The sequence below is a fragment of the Anser cygnoides genome, chromosome 24 (genome assembly GCF_040182565.1).
Source record: "Anser cygnoides isolate HZ-2024a breed goose chromosome 24, Taihu_goose_T2T_genome, whole genome shotgun sequence".
Classification (NCBI taxonomy): Eukaryota; Metazoa; Chordata; class Aves; order Anseriformes; family Anatidae; genus Anser; species Anser cygnoides.
The window spans coordinates 6,929,332-6,948,670 of NC_089896.1; the positions used below are offsets into that span (position 1 = coordinate 6,929,332).

A 19,339-nucleotide genomic window follows, 5' to 3' on the forward strand; every position below is an offset into this window, starting at 1 on the left:
TCTGCTTCCAGGAGAACTTTCCTACATCTCTGATGACCAAAAGCCCCGAGGCTTTCTATGGAATGCTTTGTGAGGGCAACTGTGAGGCTGTTTGTTTAACTGCAACTCTTTTTCCACAGCTGAATTAAGCTTCCTTCTGCTTTTTCAACAGGCCCTCAATGAGGAGCTGGCTGCGAAGAAGGAGCAGGTCTCTGAGGCCATCAAAACTTCACAAATCTTCCTGGCGAAGCACAGCCACAAGTGAGTGCAGCCTGAGGAGGGAGGGAGGCAGGGGGAGCAGAGAGGGGAGCTGAGTTACCTTGAGGTGGGTGCTGGTGGGCTGATGTCTTCAGAGCCCAGTGCCTGATTGCCATTGAAAACAGTGCCTAGCTACACAGGAAAGTGGCCATTCTTCTCATCTGCAACAACTATGAACTATGAAACCTGTTTATTCTGTTGGGACAATACTAATCCACTTTAGTAGTGAGCTAACCCTGAATATTTGGAGATTTGGTCATTATAATGCAGGTCAGTCTTTGCCGAGCACAATTACTGTCCCTCATTTTCACTGTGCCAGGCAAAAAGTAGGGCAGTGTGAAGAGGAGACTCATTGTGGGTTTGGCCTTTTCCTTCATGAGAAAACTTTGTTCATTCTCGGGCGCTGGGAGATGGTTTGCGTAACTTCCCTGAGAGTTTTTCCTTTCCCTTGCAGGCTTTCCCATCAGGAGAAGGAACAGATTTCTGCTCAGATCGCTGCCCTGAAGGACACCTACCAGGCGCTCTGCAGCGACTCCTCGGAGCAGCTCCAGCAGCTCCAGAGCCAGCTGGCTCAGGAGACAGAGCACAAGGTACTGGTCCCTGCTCGGCCCGGTGGCCGCACGGCACAGGGCCCTCCTCAGGGTGTGAACACGGTTGTGCTCGGTTGTGTGTCTCATGGCCACCAGCCACTCCTGCCCGTCAGCTTTCTTACTTGCATGTGGTTGCCTCCCATCTCTTCTGTCCATGACCTGAAGTGTCTGGGCTGGGGTGGCCACTGGTGGCCGAACAGGAGCCGTTGACCTGCTGTTGCAGGTCACTGAGAGGGAGCTGTCCTTTGCAATGCTTTCAGTCAGAGCTGACAAAAGGTTGGCTTGCTCACATGGTGGGCAGAGGAAAATGGAGTTCTGTCCTGAAAGTGGTGCCCTTGGCAAGCCTGTCTCCTCAAGTAATGCCCGTTCAGCGTTTAACCAGGGAGGGCTGGGGCTCGCAGGCAGCCCGCATGCAGGAGGCACATGAAGGTGGGTTTCTGCAGAAGCACGTTCGCCTCTGCAGCCTCATGCATCTCAGGGCCTGGCGAGGGATTTGTTTGGGTTGTGCCTCAGTGAAGTTGCCCGCCAAGTGGAAGGGGACTGCGTTGTCCCACCAGGCCCCCCACAAACACGGGTTCTGCACTGCCCCCAGCTGGGCCCGCTGGGCCCCAGTGCTCCTGCCAGTCCCGTGGGGTAGGAGGGCTCCAGGCGCGTCCTTACTGCCTCTGTACTGGTGTGAGCTGTCCTCAGTCATTCACAGATATACATGTACGTGTTATATAAGTGTATATACATGTGTCGATGGATATATTTGTGTGTTTGCTTGCTGGCTCCCTGTACTCTGAAGCAACGGCCTACTCAGATCTGGACATGGTGCGGGTTTGGGCTGCCGGGTCTGTGAGTGAAGCCCTGCTCCAGCAGATCACGGGAAGACAGGGTAGGGCTGCTTATCTGAGATCTGTATCTCCAGCTTTCACTTACAAATACAGCATCTCCCTGTTGAATTGGGCTTTCCAACACGTTTTGGCTGTCACCGTGCAAGTCCCATTAGTCCCTGTCTGGCAGAGCGAGCCCGCAGTGCCGCTGCCCCACACAGCAAACCCGCTCCAGGCGGTGGTCACGGCTCAGCCATCACAGCTTCGACACTTCTGCCACTGCTGCAGCTGAGAGAAGCCTGCCAGTGGAAAGGATGCTGTTCCCTTTCCCTTTTCCTCCCTCCTGGGCAGGAAAATGACCTTGGTGTGCAAGCTTTCTCCTGGGCTCGCTGGGCCATTTCCGTGCAGCAGGAGTGTGCTGTGGGGCTCAGATCAGAACAGTTTTCACTCACTCTCTTGACGAAGCCCAGGAAAAGAAACAAAATGGCACTATGGCTCCGCCGTAGATCCTTGGCCCATATACGAGATTATCACGTGGCTGTTGTGTGGTACAGTTGCTTCATTGTACAGGGAGCATGAAGGACTCTTAACATTTGCTTGCTGGAAACATCCAATTGTGAAGACAGAGGTTATAAAATCAAAAAGAAAAAAAAAAGCAAAGCAGAACGCGCTAAATTGAGCATGATGTGTCCCTGTACAGTTTGTGTTTCACGTCAACTGTTTTTAAGATTAACTGACATCCTTGCTTACAAGTTTAACTAACCCTCCGGGACTTAAACAAAACACACAAAGTGAAAGAGGACGACCTGTGTGTGGGGTTCTTTTTGCAAACAAAACAGTCGCATGCTGGACGCTAACACCAAGCTTTACACTGTGTGTGATACGGCTGAACTGCTCCATAAGGCTCTGTCTTTAACTGCTCAAGGCACACCCTGCAACTCTGGTAAGTAAAAGCCTTTTACTCCCCTCCCTCCCATCTCCTCTTTTATCATTCTCTTTCCCCTCTTCTTCTCTGTCTTTCAGTGGCTTGTTCATTTCCAAATATGCATGTCAGAGTCTGGTGATGCTGGTGGGAGCTTGGTGTTTCCCAGCAGACCCACCCAGCCTCCGTGGCAGGGGGCGCTGGGGGAGCTACACGCAGCGTGGTGGGGGCGGCATCCTCTGCTGTGCCACTGCTCCAAGGCACCCGCCTGCCTGGGCTGTCAGAGTCACCGTTACCGACATCTGAGGTCCTGGGAATCCAGATTTGCTCCTCCCTGTCCCAACAGAAAAATTTTAGTGCTTGGGCCAACTTTACACCTAAACAGTGCAACTAGGAGAAATCCAAAGGTCCGGACTGCTCTTACTCTGTGTCATTATCTGAATTCTTCCCCTCCCTGTGGGGGTGCCAGAAAGAAGAGGCCAGAAATACCAAAGTTAGATGGTCTGTTCCCAGTCTGTCACTGTCTCCATGCTGGGAGCTACAACTTCTTGTATTTCTTCCCTTGCCCTAAAGAGCACGGCTGCTTCCAGGTGCCGAAGCAGTTGGGTGTGCTTGGGGAGCTGCTGTGCATGCCAGGGGCAGCGCCCGTGCTCTCGTGCTTGGCTGGTTGTGGTGCCGGGGAGCTGCTCCGTGGCACGAGACCCACGGTGTTCCCTGGGCATCCTGGCATTAAAGAGCAGGATTTAAGCATGGCAGGAATCAGGGTGGAAACTGCACTGGGAGAGCTTCCTAGGTACCCTGAAGTGACGTCTTTGGTTTTTTTTCTCTTCTGTTAGTACAAAGTGGGATTCATGTTGTCTTTATTTATTTTTTTTTTGGATGGAGTTGTTGGACAGTTTCGGTATGTTTGTTGGTTTCCTTCCCTGTTTCTCTGTGGAGCATTAGGAACACGTCTGGGTGTTGCTGCTTGCTGTTCTGCTGCATTAGTGGTGATGGATGTTGGAAGCATTTCGGTGCTGCCCTTGGTGATGGACTAGCTGTGCATCAAAACTCACTGGCAACCTGAAAGCTAGCAAATGCACCAATTTGTGTGCTGCAATGCCTTTGGAGTTGCATTTGAACACTTTGGGACTCGCTTTCTAGCCTGTTTGGGGTTTTGAAACTCTTTTTTTTTTTTTGGAACTGGTACCTCCCTAGATCTCATGCAATCCAAGTGCTGGAAATGTTTGATTTTGGTTTGATTCTTTTCCTTCTCTTTCTGTTCTAGGGCAGCGGAGCAGTGGCGGGAGTGATCGATCTTGGCACAGTAGAAATATTCCCTGTCTTTGGTGCCATGCAGAGAGGTCTTATAGATCAGGATACTGGCCTCGTCCTCTTGGAGGCCCAGGTTATCACATCCGACTTAGATGTTCCAGAGACCAGCGAAAAACTCTCCTTGGAGGAAGGTCTGGCAAGAAACATCATTGATCTCAGGACATTCCAGGTGCTGCAGGAATTGAAGGATGCTCTCCAGCGGGTGGACGAAGTCCGACGTGAAGGGAGGCAGCTCCTACCTGTTGCTGCTGCGATAGAAGAGGGGAGGATTAGTGAGAGCATTGGGCTAAAGATTCTTGAGGTTGAACTTGTAACTGGGGGCTTTAAAACCCCTCAGGGCAGAATCAGCATGGAGGCAGCTCTGCAAGAAAGGCTCCTTACCCCCCAGCTTTATTCCAGACTGCTGTCTCACCTGGAATGCAGCAAGGATTTGATTGACCCCAACACTGCAGAGAAAATCAGTCTGCCAGAGCTCATGCACCGATGCATCATCCACCAAGAAACTGGACTGAGGCTGCTCCCAGTCAAGCAGCTGGCGGGTGGGATGGTGAGCTTGAAATCAGGCAGAAAAGTCAGCATCTTCCGTGCCGTCCAGGAAGGACTAATAGACAGACAGGTAACAGTGAGGTTGCTGGAAGCCCAGCTCTTTGCTGGTGGCATTGTTGACCCCAGGACAGGGCACAGGCTGACTGTGGACGAGGCTGTGAGACATAATTTAATTGACCAGGATTTGGCATGCACACTTCTAATCCGGCAGCTTCAGACAGGTGGCATCATTGATACAGTCACGGGAGAGAGACTTACAATTGACGAAGCTGTAAGGAAAGAGTTGGTAGCACCAAGGATTGCATTGGTGGTCCTGGAATCCCTCTGGTCCTTCATGGGGCTCCTGTGGCCAGAGACGGGAGAGATCATCCCAGTTGCAGATGCTTTAGAGCAAGGAATTCTGTCCACAGAGCTGGTTTACAAGATTCTCAGCAAGAGGCAACTCATTAAGGCTGTCTTTATACCAGAAACCACAGAGGTGTTGTCCTGGAGGAAAGCAGTTGACCATGGCATCCTAGAGAGAGATGTGGCGAAGAAGCTGAAATCAACAGTCATACCCGATGTCATGGCCAGCGTGCAGCTCGCTGGCTCTCCAAGCAGAAGCAGGAATGGCCAGAGCTCCTCTGGAAAGAGTCCCACAGGTCACAAAGAGCAAAGTGACCCTCTGCTAAGGAGTGACGACGAAAGGCTGATGTTCCACTTGATGACCCACAGCTACATCAACATCCACGATGGCCAGAAGCTGCTCTTGGTAGACGGAGAGTTGAACAATCTCACTAAAGCCCTCATCCAAACCCAAGAAAATGGATCCTGCGAACACGTGTTGGAAGGGAGTGAAGGCTTTGAGGAGACAAAGGCAAATGCAGCTCTTGAAAGAGAACCTTGCAACGGTTTGGCTTTGCAGCAGCTTGAGTTTCAATTTGCTCCTTCAAAGGAGCAAAGCGAAAAGGTCCTGCCACACAGAACTGCTTTGGAGAACGGAGAGGTGGTGATGGGACCTGGAAGCCGCCCGTTGGAGGATGCAGAAGATATCCTGCTTGTGGAGGAGCAAGGGCAGATTTACACTGAACAGGCTACCTTCAAAAGTGAGACTGAATCCAAACTTGGTAGAGAGCAAATCGCTTCTACAAGCAAGGACAAACATCAGGTAAAATTATCTGTGCCAGAACATCCCAGTGATTCTGGTAGTGGATTCAGAGAAACAGAAGAAATTATGATTGAGACAGAAGAGTCCAAACCTATTATAGTAGGTGGAGTGGAACGTATCAAAGATCAGAAGAGGACATTGGAAACTGGGGCAGGTGATGTGAAAAGCGAAAGCCATATGTTGGTGGGTATTTCTGAAAGTACGGAGAGACTGGAAATAATGGCAGAGAGGTCTCAGGATGTGGAGGAACCTGAATTAGAGGTGGAGGACGTTAGAGAGATTTATTTGCTAAAAGAGGAAACAATACAGAATGGCACGGTGGGAGGAGAGGAGATTGTGCTCCCTAGAACTGGAGAAGCTGAGCAAACGGAGAGGCACACTGAAAGCATTAAAGGTGTATTGAAAGTGGAGGAAGGAGAGAGGAAAGCGGCGGGTGATGAGTGTATTGATGACACATCCCTGCCAGCCCCTACAGAGCAGGATGAGGAGGACACTTTGGAAATGTTGTTAACGCAGCTCCAAAGTGGTGGCATAATCCATGAGCAGACAGGGAAGACTCTTCTTCTGAACGAAGCAGTAGCCTGTGGAGCGGTGCCTGGCCACACGGCTGTGAAACTGATGGAGAAGATGAAGATGTTCAGTGGCTTCTTCGACTCACAAACATGTGAATCATTAACCACCGAGGACGTCATTGAAGAAGGTTTAATGGATGAGAAGCTTCTCCAGAAAGTTCTCGCATCCGACAAAGCCATAAGTGGTGTTCTTGACCCAGGCAATAACTTTGTCTACTCTATCAAGGATGCTGCTGCAGTTGGCCTTCTGGACAAGGAGACGGCAATGAGGATCTTGGAAGGGCAGGTGGTTACTGGAGGGATTGTTGACTTGAAACGTGGCAAAAAAATATCAGTCACATTGGCTTCAAATCTTGGCCTCATAGAGCCAACTAGTCAGAAAGAGCTGGTCAAGCTGGAGAAGGCTTCCAAAGGGAAAAGCACCGATGAGGCAACCAGACAGAAGCTCATTAGCTTGCAGGCTGAAACCAGTGGAATTGTGGATCCCAAAACCAAGCATCCTTTGACTGTTGCGCAGTCTGTTGAAAAAGGGCTCCTTGAAAAGGAAAAAGCATTTGAGCTCTTGACCAAGCAGATTGCAGACGGAGGAATAATTCATCACGTGTCTGGAATGAGGCTTTCGGTAAATGACGCCATGAAGCACGATTTGATCAATCAAGATTTATGTAATGAACTCACAAAGGCTGAAAGCGTGTGCCTGCATGAATACATTCATCCAGTAACGAAGGAGAAGGTGCCCTTGCCCCAGGCAGTATCAGTAGGACTTGTTAGTCCGGACTTCCAGAGGAAAGTGCAAGAAATCCAGGCCGGGGGTGGAAGCATCATCGATCCTGCTTCTGGCCAGAGACTGGCGCTCTGCCAGGCAGTGAAGGAGGGCTTGCTGCCCAGGCAGGTTGTGGAGAAAGTCCTGTCGTCTCCAGAAGTGAAACAAGGCATTGTAGATCCTGAGAACTGCATGCTCGTGCCCTACTCGGAGTTCATAAAGAAGTGTAAAATTGACATCGAATCCGGTCAGAGGTATTTGGAGGTCCATCCCTTCAGAGCCATCAAGGATGAGGTGACGGGGAGCAAGCTGACATGTGCCCAGGCGGTGAAGCTGGGGAAGGTGGACCCTCTGCCCACGCTGCGGCTGCTGCAGGCTCAGGCGGACAGCGGGGGGTTTGTGGAGGGCACCATCAGCGAGAGGCTCTCCCTGAAGGCTGCTTTGGAGCAGGGGTTGCTGGATGAGGAAATGGCCAAAGTCATCGCGACCAGCCAGATGAGGAGCGGAGGAATTGTTGATGCTAGCAGTGGAAAAAGATTGACTTTAAAGGAAGCTGTTGAAAAAGGCCTGATTAGCCAAAAATTAGCTGCCACTCTTCAAGACGCACAAATATCCGAAGGCAAATACGGTTCTGAGGTCCTCAAAGCAGATAAACCCCACCTTTCCCAGGAAAAAATGGAAAAGACACCTCCAGAAGAGGAAGGTGTGGTCCTCCCTATTAGTGCTGCAATGAAGCCCGGTGGTGCTGAGCACAAGGCCAGAGCTGAAGCTGCGAGCTGCGGCCTGGCTGGGGACGCAGCCGCTGCTCCTGCCACATCCCTGGTGATGCCAAGGAAAGGGAAACCAGAACTGCTTCCTCAAGAAACTCCAGGGCATGGTGTCACACGTCAGCGACAAGGAGAGGTTGAAGTGGCTCCAGAACACCCCTTAGTATTAGGCACAGCACCTCTCTCTAAAGGGACAGTAGTGATAAAGGCTACGGAGAAGGGGGTTGCAAAAAGCAGCTCCCGTGTGAGAGTGGCCTGGGGGCAGGAATCGAGAGGGGAAGCAGCAGATCAGGGGACGGGGAAAGTGGAAGGGCTGGGGTTCGAGGAAGAGTGGTCGTTCCTTGACACAGGGGTGCCTCACGGTGCTGAGGGCGGTACGGAGAGGAGCAGGGAGGGGGTTCTTAGTGCAGGGGGGGTTGTGGCAGAGGAAGAAGGTGCAGTGAGGGGACAGCAGGCAGCAAGCCTGGATCAGGCAGTACAGGCAGCCCCGAGGGAAGCTGTTTCTGTGGGTCACAGGAAGGAAGAGCTGGGCCCTATAATGTCCAGAGAACCCCCCAAGACTGTCTCTCTGAGGCCGGCAGGAGATGAGCTTGCAGACGGAAGAGCTGTCAGACACCCTGTGGGAGAAACCCTGAGACTGGATGCAGAAGCTGATCGAGAAGAAGTAGGTGAAACTGAGCGAAAACCTACCCAAAAACAGAAAAGCAAGAAAAAGAAAACAAAGCAGATTGGTGTCCCAGGGGACAGTGCTCAGCCAGAGAAATCTTCCGTGGAAAAGCAGTCCCTTCCTACTCCAGTATCCAAAGAAATTCCAGGGAAGGAGGGAGACTTTGTCTCAAGTGCTCCAGAACCAAAACTTGACACAGCCCCCAAGAAGATTACTGCGAGGCTGGCAAAAGATGGAGCCAAGCAAAAGCAGCTGGAGAGCAGCAGGGGTGAAAAAGAGAAGAAACCAATTTCTGAGAAAGATGAAGCAATCCTCCCAGGGGGTCAGGTGCTCCCTGTTCTCCCAGAACAAGGGGAAGCTCTGGTGGTGACAAAAGGTCAGAGCAGAAAGGGGCACGATCTCTCTGTGGCACTTGAACCGGAGGAGAGGAAGACCCAGAAAAACGCTGAGGTGGGAAACAGCAGCAAGGTGCTCGCCACAGCCCCGGCAGCAGGAGAAAAGCCGGATGAGTTAATCATCAGAGAGGAACCCGGAGAAGTTCAGGAAACCTCTGCAACCCTGGAGCTTGGAGAAGGCACCCCACAGGAGCAACCAGCGGAGCCCAGCACAGGCCGAGCCGGTGCCCCTCTGCCCCCCACAGCCCCCGGAGAAGCGCCCCAGGAGAAGCCCCGGCAGCCGGGGCCTGGCGACCGGGGCCTGCTCTTACCCGTGATAGTGGAGGGGGAGCTGCTGGAGACCTCGATGGAGGCTGCGAGACCAGCCCAGGTGGGTGACTGCTTTCTGCTATTTCAGCATTTTTACGTGCTATTTGTGTATGTTTGATGTTAAATTTGTCCCAGGTCCTCGGTGCAGAGGAGAGCCAGAACGTGAGTCGTGGATGTTTGGGGCTTGATGTTACAGCATCAGCTGCAATGGATTTGGCAAAGGACCCAGTGATGTAGGACTGAAAACACTCAAGGCTTAGTTGTGGCTTCTTTTTGCTAGAGCATTACTTACAAATGACTAATAAGTAGGACCGTTTTTTGGCACTTTTACTGTAACACAGTAGATCTCTTGCCGTTTATAAGCTTATGTTGGAAAAAGAGCCATGTATTCTGTTTTTCCTGTAGTAAATCTTGTAGATAAGACTACCATGTGGAAAGTCCCTGAAATGGAATGCTATTAAGAGATTGCTTCTTTTAAAAAATATGTATGCATACATACGTATAATTGCCTGTTTTCTCTCTAAACTTGAGGGTTTGTTTTACCATTTGATTCTGTAGATCAAGTTCAGCAAGAAGATGTGCCTGGAGCACGATGAGAAGCTGATCTCCTATCTCTCCATGCTCCGAGATATTGAGATGAGAATTAAACGTGTGCAGCCAGCAGAGCAGAATCTGGCCGCCCTGCAGGACCTGCTGCAGCAGGCTGAGGTGAGCGCTGCTGGCGCCAGGCAGGACCGAGCTCTCCCCCCTCTCCCCAGCACTTCTCAGGCTCCCCCTTGTGCCTCCTCCCTGCTCTGGGAGCAAGCGGGGCGTTAGCCTCAGGCTGAACTGGCATTTATATGCAAACCCCATCTCTCTGGCACTCCCTCTGGCTTACCTTCCTCTCGTGCTTAGACAGTAACCTAAGTGTGGCTGAAATGAATTTTACAGCCTGGAGAAAGACAGTTGAGTGCTGGCAGCTGAGCAGGGCTGCATGAACGGGTCGATTGCAATGAATCTTTCCAGCAGATACACGCAGTGTTTGGAGCTGGTTCTCCAAAACCTCTGCAGTGCTGTCACTTTTGGCAGTGGGAAGACGAACCATACCATAGACTTAACAATGCTGTCTTGCCTCAGGCCTTGGGCGCTGAGCTGCAGGAGCTCAGCTTTCCAGTGAATCAGGAGTTGGACGCTGTGAAGTGGATTGTGGCCAACCCGCCTGAAGAAGTCCCTGAGCAACTACTGAAGGCTTTGGAGAAGGATGCCAAGAACCTCCAGAAGTCTCTGAGCTCTGCGAGTGATATCCTGGAGTCCCGGCTGCTAAACCTGCGCGGTGCAGCGGAAACCCAAAAGGTAGAGCTGGCAGCTGTCCCTGCTGCCTGCTGTCCCCGCTGCCTGCTGTCCCCCCACCCTGCACATCCTGGTGCTTCCCTGGAGTGCCCCGCTCCTTGTTTGAATGGTGCACTTCTGTGTTTAAGGCTAAAATCATGACGCATCATGAGACTCTCCAGGGTAAACTGCAGGAGCTGCTGAGCTGGGTCTCTGGCACTGCACAGTCGCTGGACGGCAGCGATTACCACCATGGGATGGATGCAAACAGCTTGAGTCGCTGCCTCCAACACTACAAGGTAACCATGGCGATGCCCCTAATCCTTCCCGATGGATGGAGTTGCTGTCCTCTGTGCAGAGGAGAAGCTTTTAATCCTGCTCCCCTCCTGGAGCCTTGGTGGGTTTGCCATTATCCTTGGTTGCAGGAGGAGCAGCAATATTGTATTTGCTCCAAAGTAATTTGTTTCCACAATGCATGAACCATCTGCTTTGGCCTTTATGGGAACATGCTCAAATGCAGATGTGTGTGGTGGAGTCTGAGCGACCAGCAGGGAATCCTGTGAGGCTGAGAGCCGCTGCCTCCAGGGGGCTCCAAGAGCCCCCTCCAGCACACCTGCCCCAGCCTCCATCACCTGTATGAGGAGCCCAGGCCCCCCTCCACAGCTACTCATCTTGTAGCGATAGCTCTCAAGATTTGGACAGCTCAGCACCTCCTGTTTGCGGGCAGTTGAAGTCAGGGGACTGAAGGCGGAGAGCCGCTGGTGCCGTGCGTGGTCATCACGGACTGCAGGGCTCTGGACCTGGATTGTCCTCGGGCAGCCTCACGCAGGGTGCAGGCGGTCTCTTGGCAAGGTGCTGGAGGCCTTGTTTAGCAGAGCCTTGGAGAATTGGTGTGACGAGGCTCTGTCACTTCAGTGCTGTGTGCTTCGGGTCTCTTGGGATTATGGAGTACAGCATTCCAGTGACACAGTGCTTTTTTTGGGCACACACTGCTGCCCGTGTTGCTTGTGTGCCCCATCTGAAGCTGGCAGCGCAGAGCAGTTCAGCCTGACGGGTCTTTTCTCTTCCCTTCAGGAGCTGAAAGAGCCCCTCGCTGACACCAAGGCTCAGCTCGATGCCACCGCCTTCGACATCCAGTTCCTTATCTCGGAGCACGCCCAGGACCTGACCCCTCAGCAGAGCAGGCAACTGCTGCGGCTGCTCAACGAGCTGCAGAAGGCGTTCCGGGACCTGTCGGAGCGCGTGGCGGCGCAGGTCGAGGTCCTGCAGGTCTGTCTCCAGCAAGCGGAGCAGACAGATCAGGTGAAGGTTGTGGCACAGCTGCTTCCTGGCTGCAGTTTGCTCGCTCAAACACTTTCCAGCCACAAGAGCGTGCGCTGAGACACCTCGTATCTGGGATTTCACGTGCATGCCACTCACGGTTTATGACTTCCCATTGCACATCATGAGCTTCCTCTAAAGTCTTTCTTCTTCCTACCACGTAACTCCCAAGTGGAAAGTTGCTTTCCTCCCTCAAGGTGGAGCCCTGTCAGAGGTCTGGGTAGCACAGCTGGGAGTCCTCTGCTAGGCATCGAGTTGTTTTGGGCCAGGTAGAAAAAGCCCTGGTCTCTGTAACCCCACCAGAAAATCCCTGTGCAGAGCTGGCACCACAGGCAGCCGGCAGTTTTAATGTCTTACTTTCACCACACAAGACAGGTTTTGCTGACCTAAAGAAACAGCTGATGATGTATCAAGGCAGCTGGTAGCTGCAAAAGCAGGTCCCCAGGTCTCTGCTGCATTCATGCAGCACTCATCACTGCATGGATCCTCTTATTCAAGACAGTATTAATGTGTTTTTTTATTAACAGTTGCTCTCTATAACTCTTGCCTGTCCCATCTGGAGTGTGTGTGTATATTAACCAGTTTGCTTTGCTTTTTCAGATTGAGTGTGCGCCCATCCTAACCCAGGAAGAACTCGCTTTGCAGCTGAAGAGCTCTTAAGAAGGCTCTTTCAATTTGCTTCTGTTGTTTATCTTATGACTGTGAGAACCAAGCACAGTGTTTTGCACAAGTTTGTACATCACCTTGCTGAAATGCCCAGTGAAACTCAAAAACTTTTCTCTGCCCTGGGGAAGGGAACAGAAACGTTGCAGGGACTCTCAGGTCACATCATGCTCAATTGCTCAAACAGGCGCTTCTGTGTTGTGCTCTGGCAGCAAAATGTAGGAGCTGGATCGGCTACAGAAACGCTTTTCTCTCTCCTGGGCTCCCTCTCCAACCCCAGTGTCTAAAAGCCAACCTGCCTTAGGTTGTGTGGGGCTCCACAGTGGCGCTGCCTGGTGCCAGGTTCTCACCTCTCATTAGATGAGTTTTTGATGCAGTTTTAATGTTCATAAGGTTGAATGGAAAAGGCGCAGAAATTTCTGGTTGAGCTCTCCCAAGAGAGGACCACGTAAACTGGAGCGTAGCTCCACGTGGAGCTGGACGGGGTTCTTAAAAAAGTAAAACAGAGAAACCTGCTTGAATGGTGGCAAACGTGCACTGCACAGCTCCAGTCCTCCAGCACTGCCACTGGAAAGGGGCTTGGACCTCAGCCACGTTCCTGCAGTGTGTAAACGTGAGAGGGGGAGAGAGCCCAGGGAGAGCTGCAAAAGCTGGTTTCTGTGCTGCATCCTCACCTCCAGGAAGGTGCTCCAGCTGTAACCTCTTGCCTTGCTTTTCAGCAACGTGCGTGGTGGAAGCGCAGCCCCGGTACTAACTGCCCCCCTCTCCCCCTTCCCTCTGCTCTCGACCGCAGACGCTGCAGGAGCAGCAGGCAGCCCGCGCCCAGAACCTGGCCGAGCTGAGCACCTGGCTGGAGGCAGTGGAGGACACGCTGTCCGAGCAGCAGCGGGCGGCCAGTGAAGGAGACCTGTCCACATTGCAGCAGAGGCAAAGTGACGTGAAGGTCAGTGCTTCAGAAAGGGAGGCTGGGAGGTGGGGGGCCTTGGCACTGCCTTGGGAGCACACGGCGCCTCACGGCATCGTGCTGTCGTCTGCCCAGGAGCTGCAGAGAAACATGCACACCCGAGCCGCCTCCTTTGCCAGCGTCCTGAAAACCACAGAGGAGTTCTTGGAGGAGAACAAGACAAAGATGGAGCCTGGGGAGCTGGCAGCACTGCAAGAGAAGCTTCGGCGTGCCAAGGAGCAGTACCAGTCCCTGCAGGAGAGGACAGAGATGGCCCAGAAGGAGCTGGAGTGCGCCGTCACTGCTGCAGTGCAGCAGGAGACTGAAAAGGTAACGTGATGGGCTGCAGCCCCTGGGCCTGGCTGAGGTGCCCGGTGAGGTCTGGTCAGTAGAATCAGATTCATTCAAGGCTCTGGCATTTTTCTGGGCGATGCAACATAAAGCAACTTACTGTTCTGTCTGTCCTCTGGGTGGGACAAGGCAGTGACACTGCTCCCTGGTGAAATGCCTTGAGAGCATCAGGCACAGATGAGCTGGTTGTGGAGGAGCTGGGGCAGTACAAGGCATCTTGCTCTGCCTTTAGGCTGGCCCTTGGTGTGAGCGCTGGGCATCTCCACGTGCTCGTGAAACGTATCTCCACACCTGTACGCGTGGAGTCGCAGCCCTTCGGTGTTGGGGCTGCCTGTGAGCCTGGATTGTAGCAGGGTGAGAAGTGCAGCGTAACAGAGGCCGAGTTTGTTCACAGCCTCTTTGTACCCTCCCCTTATCAGAGTCACAAAGTGTTTTGAGGGTCTGTGAGTCTCAGGTGTTCGATGCAGTTGGAAAACAGTTCAGGGTTTTTCTTCTGTTCGTTTTTGTGTCCGTCCCCCATGCAGCAGTTTGCTGAATATGATTGAAATGGATCATTCTTACCGGGAGCCTTTGTGCTTTCAGGTGAAAGCAGCCAAAGAGCTGGAGGAGAACAGCAATAAGATCGATTCCCTTCTGAGCTGGGTGGCATCGCTGGAGCAGAAGGGCGAGCTCCTGGAGTACAGACCGCACCCCGTTGAGCCAGCGGCGGGGGTGCGAGCAGGGCAGGATGCTCAGGATGTCCCTGATGGCCGTGTCGTGGGAGCAGACAGCACTGCTGAGAACCTGGACGAGCAGTACGAGAGGCTGAAGGTAGGGCTGCCACCTCGTCCCTCTCCAAGCTTTCTGCCTGCCTGTCAGCGTGACAGCAGGCTTCGGTGCTGCCACACACTGCCTCTGGCTGCCTGGCCTCCAGAGCACTTGCTCGGGGCGGTTTTCCCTATGGGAGACTCGGGAACTCCTGGGAGGACCATGTCCAGCCTGGAGGACACGTGTTCAGGGCATTGGTGGGGCTGGTGGGGCGGATGTGTCCCATGGCACAGTGCAACTGGGGTAACGAGAGCACGGTGCCCCTAATGAAAGGGGGTTACGTCTGCTGGCCCGCGGGTGTTCCCCCACCCTGCTGGCAGCACCAGAGCGCGGGGGCACTGCAGCTCCTTGCTGCATCCACCCGCGAGCCTGCTGCTGGTGGTGTGGGTGCGCATCCCCTCGGTCACAGGAGTCACCTCTGCCTGTCGGCGTGTTTCAGGCCCAGCACCAGGAGCTGCTGTCCCAGCAGCAGGACGTCATCCTGGCAACGCAGTCGGCGCAGGCTTTCCTGGACAAGCACGGCCACAGCCTGCCTGGGGAGGAGAGGGCCGGGCTGCAGGGCCGGCTGGCGGAGCTGAAGGACCGGTACGCTGCTTCCCTCGCCCAGTCGGAGACGCGGCTGAAGCAAGTGCAGGTGCTGCGGGACGAGCTGCAGAAGTTCTTGCGAGACCACGGGGAGTTCGAGGCTTGGCTGAAGCAAGCGGAGCAGGACCTGGAGGGGATGTACAAAGGGGACAGCGACCCCGCGTCCCTCCGGCAGCTGCTGCTGCGGCAGGGCAGCTTCTCGGAAGACGTGATCTCTCACAAAGGGGACCTGCGGTTTGTCACCATGTCGGGGCAGAAGGTGCTGGATGCGGAGGGAGCTGCCAGGGACGCAGGGTCCCAGCCGCTGGCCTCGGGAAGCGTGGTGAAGAGCAAGCTGGAGGATGCGACCCAGCGATACACCACGCTGCACTCCAAGGTATGGGAAGGGCTTTGCAAGGCTGGGAGTCAAACCTCAGGCACTGTTTTCGTCGTGTGTGTGTGTAGAATAAGCAGTGATGGCAGGGGGAGGCTTCCCTCAAGAGTGGCTGTGGTTTTAGCATGCGTGTAGCTTGGAGGACAAGGATCGTCTTCTTCTGGGGTTTGTGCGGGAGTAACTCTCTCTTGGTGTTGGTCTGCGTGGTGCTTCCTGTAATTGCTTTAACACACATGACAAGAATGTTTCTTTTGTTGTTTTTTCTCTCTACTGATTCCTGTGCATTTTCCAGAGGTGCCCAGGTTGCTCCGTTCCTGTGAGCATCCTGCCATTATGTCTCGTTGCTCCTTTGCAGTGCACCAAGCTTGGCTCCCACCTGAGCACCTTGCTGGAGCACTACCAGCAGTTCCAGGAGGTGGCAGAGTCTCTCAGGACATGGCTGCAGGACAGCGAAGCTGCGGTTGGGAAACTGCTCTCAGAGACGGTTTCTTCAGATCCTGCCGCGCTGCAGCAGCAGCTCGCCAGTGCCGGGGTGCGTGGTCTGCGGGCGATCTCCTGGGGGAGCGTTGGAGTTTGTCTGGGAATTTGGCCTCTGCTCTGGGCAGCCTCAGTGCTGCAAGGGATTCCCTCTGTTAGCCTTTTTACTGTTGAGTGCAACAGTACACCTGCGGGCTCGGGAAGTCCCCGCACTGCAGATGAGATGGAGCCAGGCTGTTCTGAGAGGTGCTGAGCACAAGGACAAGGGGCTGCTGCCCCTGGATGTCCCAGCGGGATGTGGGGGGAAAGTTTCCCTGCTGCGAGAGTGGCAGGGCCCAACAATGGTTGGGCTGTCCAACCTGCGTTATTTATTTGTGGGATTTTTTAATTAACTGAACAGGGACCCTCAGGGTCTGAATGGAGCACTGAGCTCCCCATGGGTGAAGGTCTCTTGTCTGTGACTGACTGCTGATGTTGTCTTGTCTTGCCTTGTGTCAAAGCAGCAGCTGCAAGGAAACCTCGCTGAGCATCAGGTGCCAGTGGAGAAGCTCCAGAAAGCAGCTCGTTCCCTCCTGGAGATACAAGGAGAACCAGCCCCTGACCACGGGCACGTTCAGGAAACAACAGGTACAGCTGAAAGCAGCCAGCGGTATCAGCGGGGGTGGCTGGGAGAGACTGAAAGCAAACCAGGAGGGAGGACGCGTGAAGTCTCGCACATATGGGGGAAGATGGGACAAAGGTGGAGACACAGTGATGTGCCTTCAGAGCATACGTTTGCATGGCGTGAGGGCCGTGGTCCAGTTTGGCCATTTGTGTTAGGCCCACTGTCTCAGTGCTGAGCTTGGGGTCAGTGAGAGCCTGGCAGGAGTTCCTGCAGCTCTGCACCCAGCGGCTGCGTTGGTACTCGCTGCCCTCTGAACACCAGGTGAGCTCTGTGCCATTTACTTCTCTTCGTGCTGATCTCTCCAGATGCCATCGTGAGCCGCTTCCAGAGCCTCTCCCAGCAGATGGCTGAGCGCTCAGACCTGCTGCAGAAATCCATCGCCCAGTCCCAGAGCGTCCAGGAGAGCCTGGAGAGCCTCCTGCAGTCGGTGGCTGAAATCGAGAAGAGCCTGGGGGGAGAGCAGCCGGCCGCGCTCTCCTCCGCCTCCATCCAGGACTCGCTGGCCACCAACGCGGTAAGGCTGGCCCCTGGTCTCCCTCGCCTCAAATACACGGGGCTGTCTGCGGTGTCTGAACTGCGCGGGCAGCTGCTGGGACATGGCTAAGGGATTCCGAAAGCACACAAAAAAATAAATAAAAAGGGACATGAGCACAGCCTTTACACAATTTCTTTAGGCTCGAACACTGGCCTGTTGAAAGCCTCTCTTCTTTGCTAAAAAGCAGGGTTTGGATGTCAGGCACTGGGAGAAGGCAGACGGGGTTGGGAAGAGCAGAAAGGAAAACAAAATCAGGACAGAAAACCTTTCTTGCACAAATGTGCGCTGTTGTTGCAAAGGGTAGCCCCCAGCCTCTTTGTACCAGTTCAGTTTTGCTCAAGTCTTCCTAAAACGGCATCCTGTCTGTGTATGCTCACAACAGAAGCTGAAGCAGGACATCGCCAGGCAGAAGAGCTGCCTGGAAGCCACCCGCGAGATGGTGACACGGTTCACGGAGGCGGCGGACAGTGCCACAGCCTCTGCCCTGCAGGGCAAGCTGGCTGAGGTGACGGAGCATTTCGGCAGGCTGTGCCAGCAGCAGCAGGAGAAGGAGGAGGCGCTGAAGGGTCTCCTGCCGAAGGTTGAGCAGTATGAGCAGCTCTCAGAGAAGCTGCAGCAGTTCACAGAGAGCAGAGCGCGGATGTTGGCATCTGGAAACCAGCCAGACCGTGACATCGCTCGCTTCTCCCAGCACATCCAGGTGAGATGTGGCTCCCCTGCCTGAGGGAGGGAGAAAATTCCACCTGTGTAGTGTTCCTAGGGCAGTGCCATTCTGCAGTGATTTCTTCCTGGTTCTCCCAGGCCGCCAGGGTCTGCAGGACCCACGGCTGTTGCTCGCTTGAGGAAGGGAGCGAGGCTGGGGCAGCTGAGGCTGTTTCCAGCAGGGAGAGCTGGGAATGGCATTTCCCTGGAGCCAGCCTGATTTTCTGAAGGGATCAGTCTCTTAGGGGCCAGTCCAAATATAGCAAGGCTTTACCAGTTAAAGGCTCCATGGGTTAATAAGCAAAACCACCCAAGTGTTGGCAGCAAGTGCAGTGCAGGATGTGACAAAGCCCTTGGCAATGCAGTGGGTCCTGGTGGCCGGTAATGGCTGCACAGATTCTTCCCTCAGGTTCCCTACAAGTGCTTTGCTGTGGGGCATGGTTTGGCCACAGCCTCAGCAATGGTCTAAGCTGGCATAAAACTGGACGCTTGTGCTGTGAGCGGGTTTGGTTTGGCCTGGTCTGGGTTTCCCCATCACACTCACTGCGTGGCCTCAGACCAGCACCAGGAAAGACGGCAGGGAAGGTGGGACCTGCTTCTGCAGCTGGCTGAGGAATTTGCTGAGCCAGAGCTTCAGAAGTGAGCGGGCCTGAGCCCTGCCCACCCGCCTGGCACTGGTGCAATTCATGGCGCTGCCCGCAGAGGGTCTCCAGCTCACCAAGGCACAGGGCTGTCCCCTTCGTCCCCCCTGCCCAGATCTGCTGGTGGGGGCACAGTTGGCATCACCCTTTGCTCTTGGCAGGAGCTGAATCTGGAGCTGAGGCAGCACCAGGAGGACCTGGCGGCCCTGGAGCACCTGGCTGCGGAGCTGGGCTCCTGCGGTTTTGTGCCCAGTGCCTCCCTACAGCAGGAGAAGCTGCAGAGCCTGAAGAAGGAGTTCCTGCAGCTGCAGAAGGTGGCAGAGGAGAGGTGAGTCCTAGTGCCCCATTTGCCCCCGGGAGGCTTTGCAGGCAGAGCAAGCCCCCGTGAGATCTCCTTTCCGCGGGGGGGCACGAGCAAACTCTTCCTGCCTCCCTCCTCCCACACCAGGAGACGTAACGCAGCTCGCTCCAGCTGACACTTTAAAAAAAGCCTGGCTGGGGGCGTTGTGAAAAATTCCTGGTGCCGCAGGAGCCGGCATTCGTGCGTCTCGGAGCGTGTGGGCTGCCACAGCTCGGTGCTGCGGCCGGGAGCATCTCGCTCGGGGGGAGCGGGTGCTGGCGGAGGGTCAGGGCTGGCCCCAGGTACATTCTGCGGGAGGTGACACAGCAGGGCTGTGTCCGCAGAGCCCCTCGCAGTGGGGATGAGGAGGACTTTTTAGCAGCATCCTGAACTTGAGTCAGCCATGGCAGCGTGAGCGGGGTTGGAGCAACAGCTCGCCTGTGTCCCCAGGGAGGGCACACCTCGCAGGCTGCATCTCCGAACTCCCTGGTGAACGCGAGAGAGGCGATGGGAAGAAGCAGATTGAATTTCCTGATAATCCCCAGTAACTCAGCACCACACAGCGTGCTGCCTCTGGCCGGCTGCA

At 54.3% G+C, this 19,339-nt stretch overlaps 1 protein-coding gene across 28 annotated transcripts in view; it reads left to right on the plus strand.

Annotated features, from left to right (window-relative positions):
- Positions 1 to 19,339, plus strand: part of MACF1 (microtubule actin crosslinking factor 1) — a 142,871-nt gene that overhangs the window by 61,652 nt on the left and 61,880 nt on the right. For 23 of the 28 annotated variants that reach the window (XM_066982410.1, XM_066982422.1, XM_066982411.1 and 20 more), the window contains 16 exons: positions 152 to 240; positions 692 to 827; positions 3,832 to 9,105; positions 9,603 to 9,752; positions 10,161 to 10,376; positions 10,502 to 10,651; positions 11,427 to 11,660; positions 13,129 to 13,278; positions 13,375 to 13,608; positions 14,212 to 14,439; positions 14,876 to 15,397; positions 15,750 to 15,926; positions 16,375 to 16,498; positions 16,841 to 17,049; positions 17,453 to 17,770; positions 18,575 to 18,741. In XM_066982410.1, the coding sequence (XP_066838511.1) occupies positions 152 to 240; positions 692 to 827; positions 3,832 to 9,105; positions 9,603 to 9,752; positions 10,161 to 10,376; positions 10,502 to 10,651; positions 11,427 to 11,660; positions 13,129 to 13,278; positions 13,375 to 13,608; positions 14,212 to 14,439; positions 14,876 to 15,397; positions 15,750 to 15,926; positions 16,375 to 16,498; positions 16,841 to 17,049; positions 17,453 to 17,770; positions 18,575 to 18,741 (8,378 nt within the window). The remainder of the gene's footprint in view (positions 1 to 151; positions 241 to 691; positions 828 to 3,831; positions 9,106 to 9,602; positions 9,753 to 10,160; positions 10,377 to 10,501; positions 10,652 to 11,426; positions 11,661 to 13,128; positions 13,279 to 13,374; positions 13,609 to 14,211; positions 14,440 to 14,875; positions 15,398 to 15,749; positions 15,927 to 16,374; positions 16,499 to 16,840; positions 17,050 to 17,452; positions 17,771 to 18,574; positions 18,742 to 19,339) is intronic. The other 5 variants (XM_066982416.1, XM_066982420.1, XM_066982415.1 and 2 more) reach the window with 2 other exon arrangements.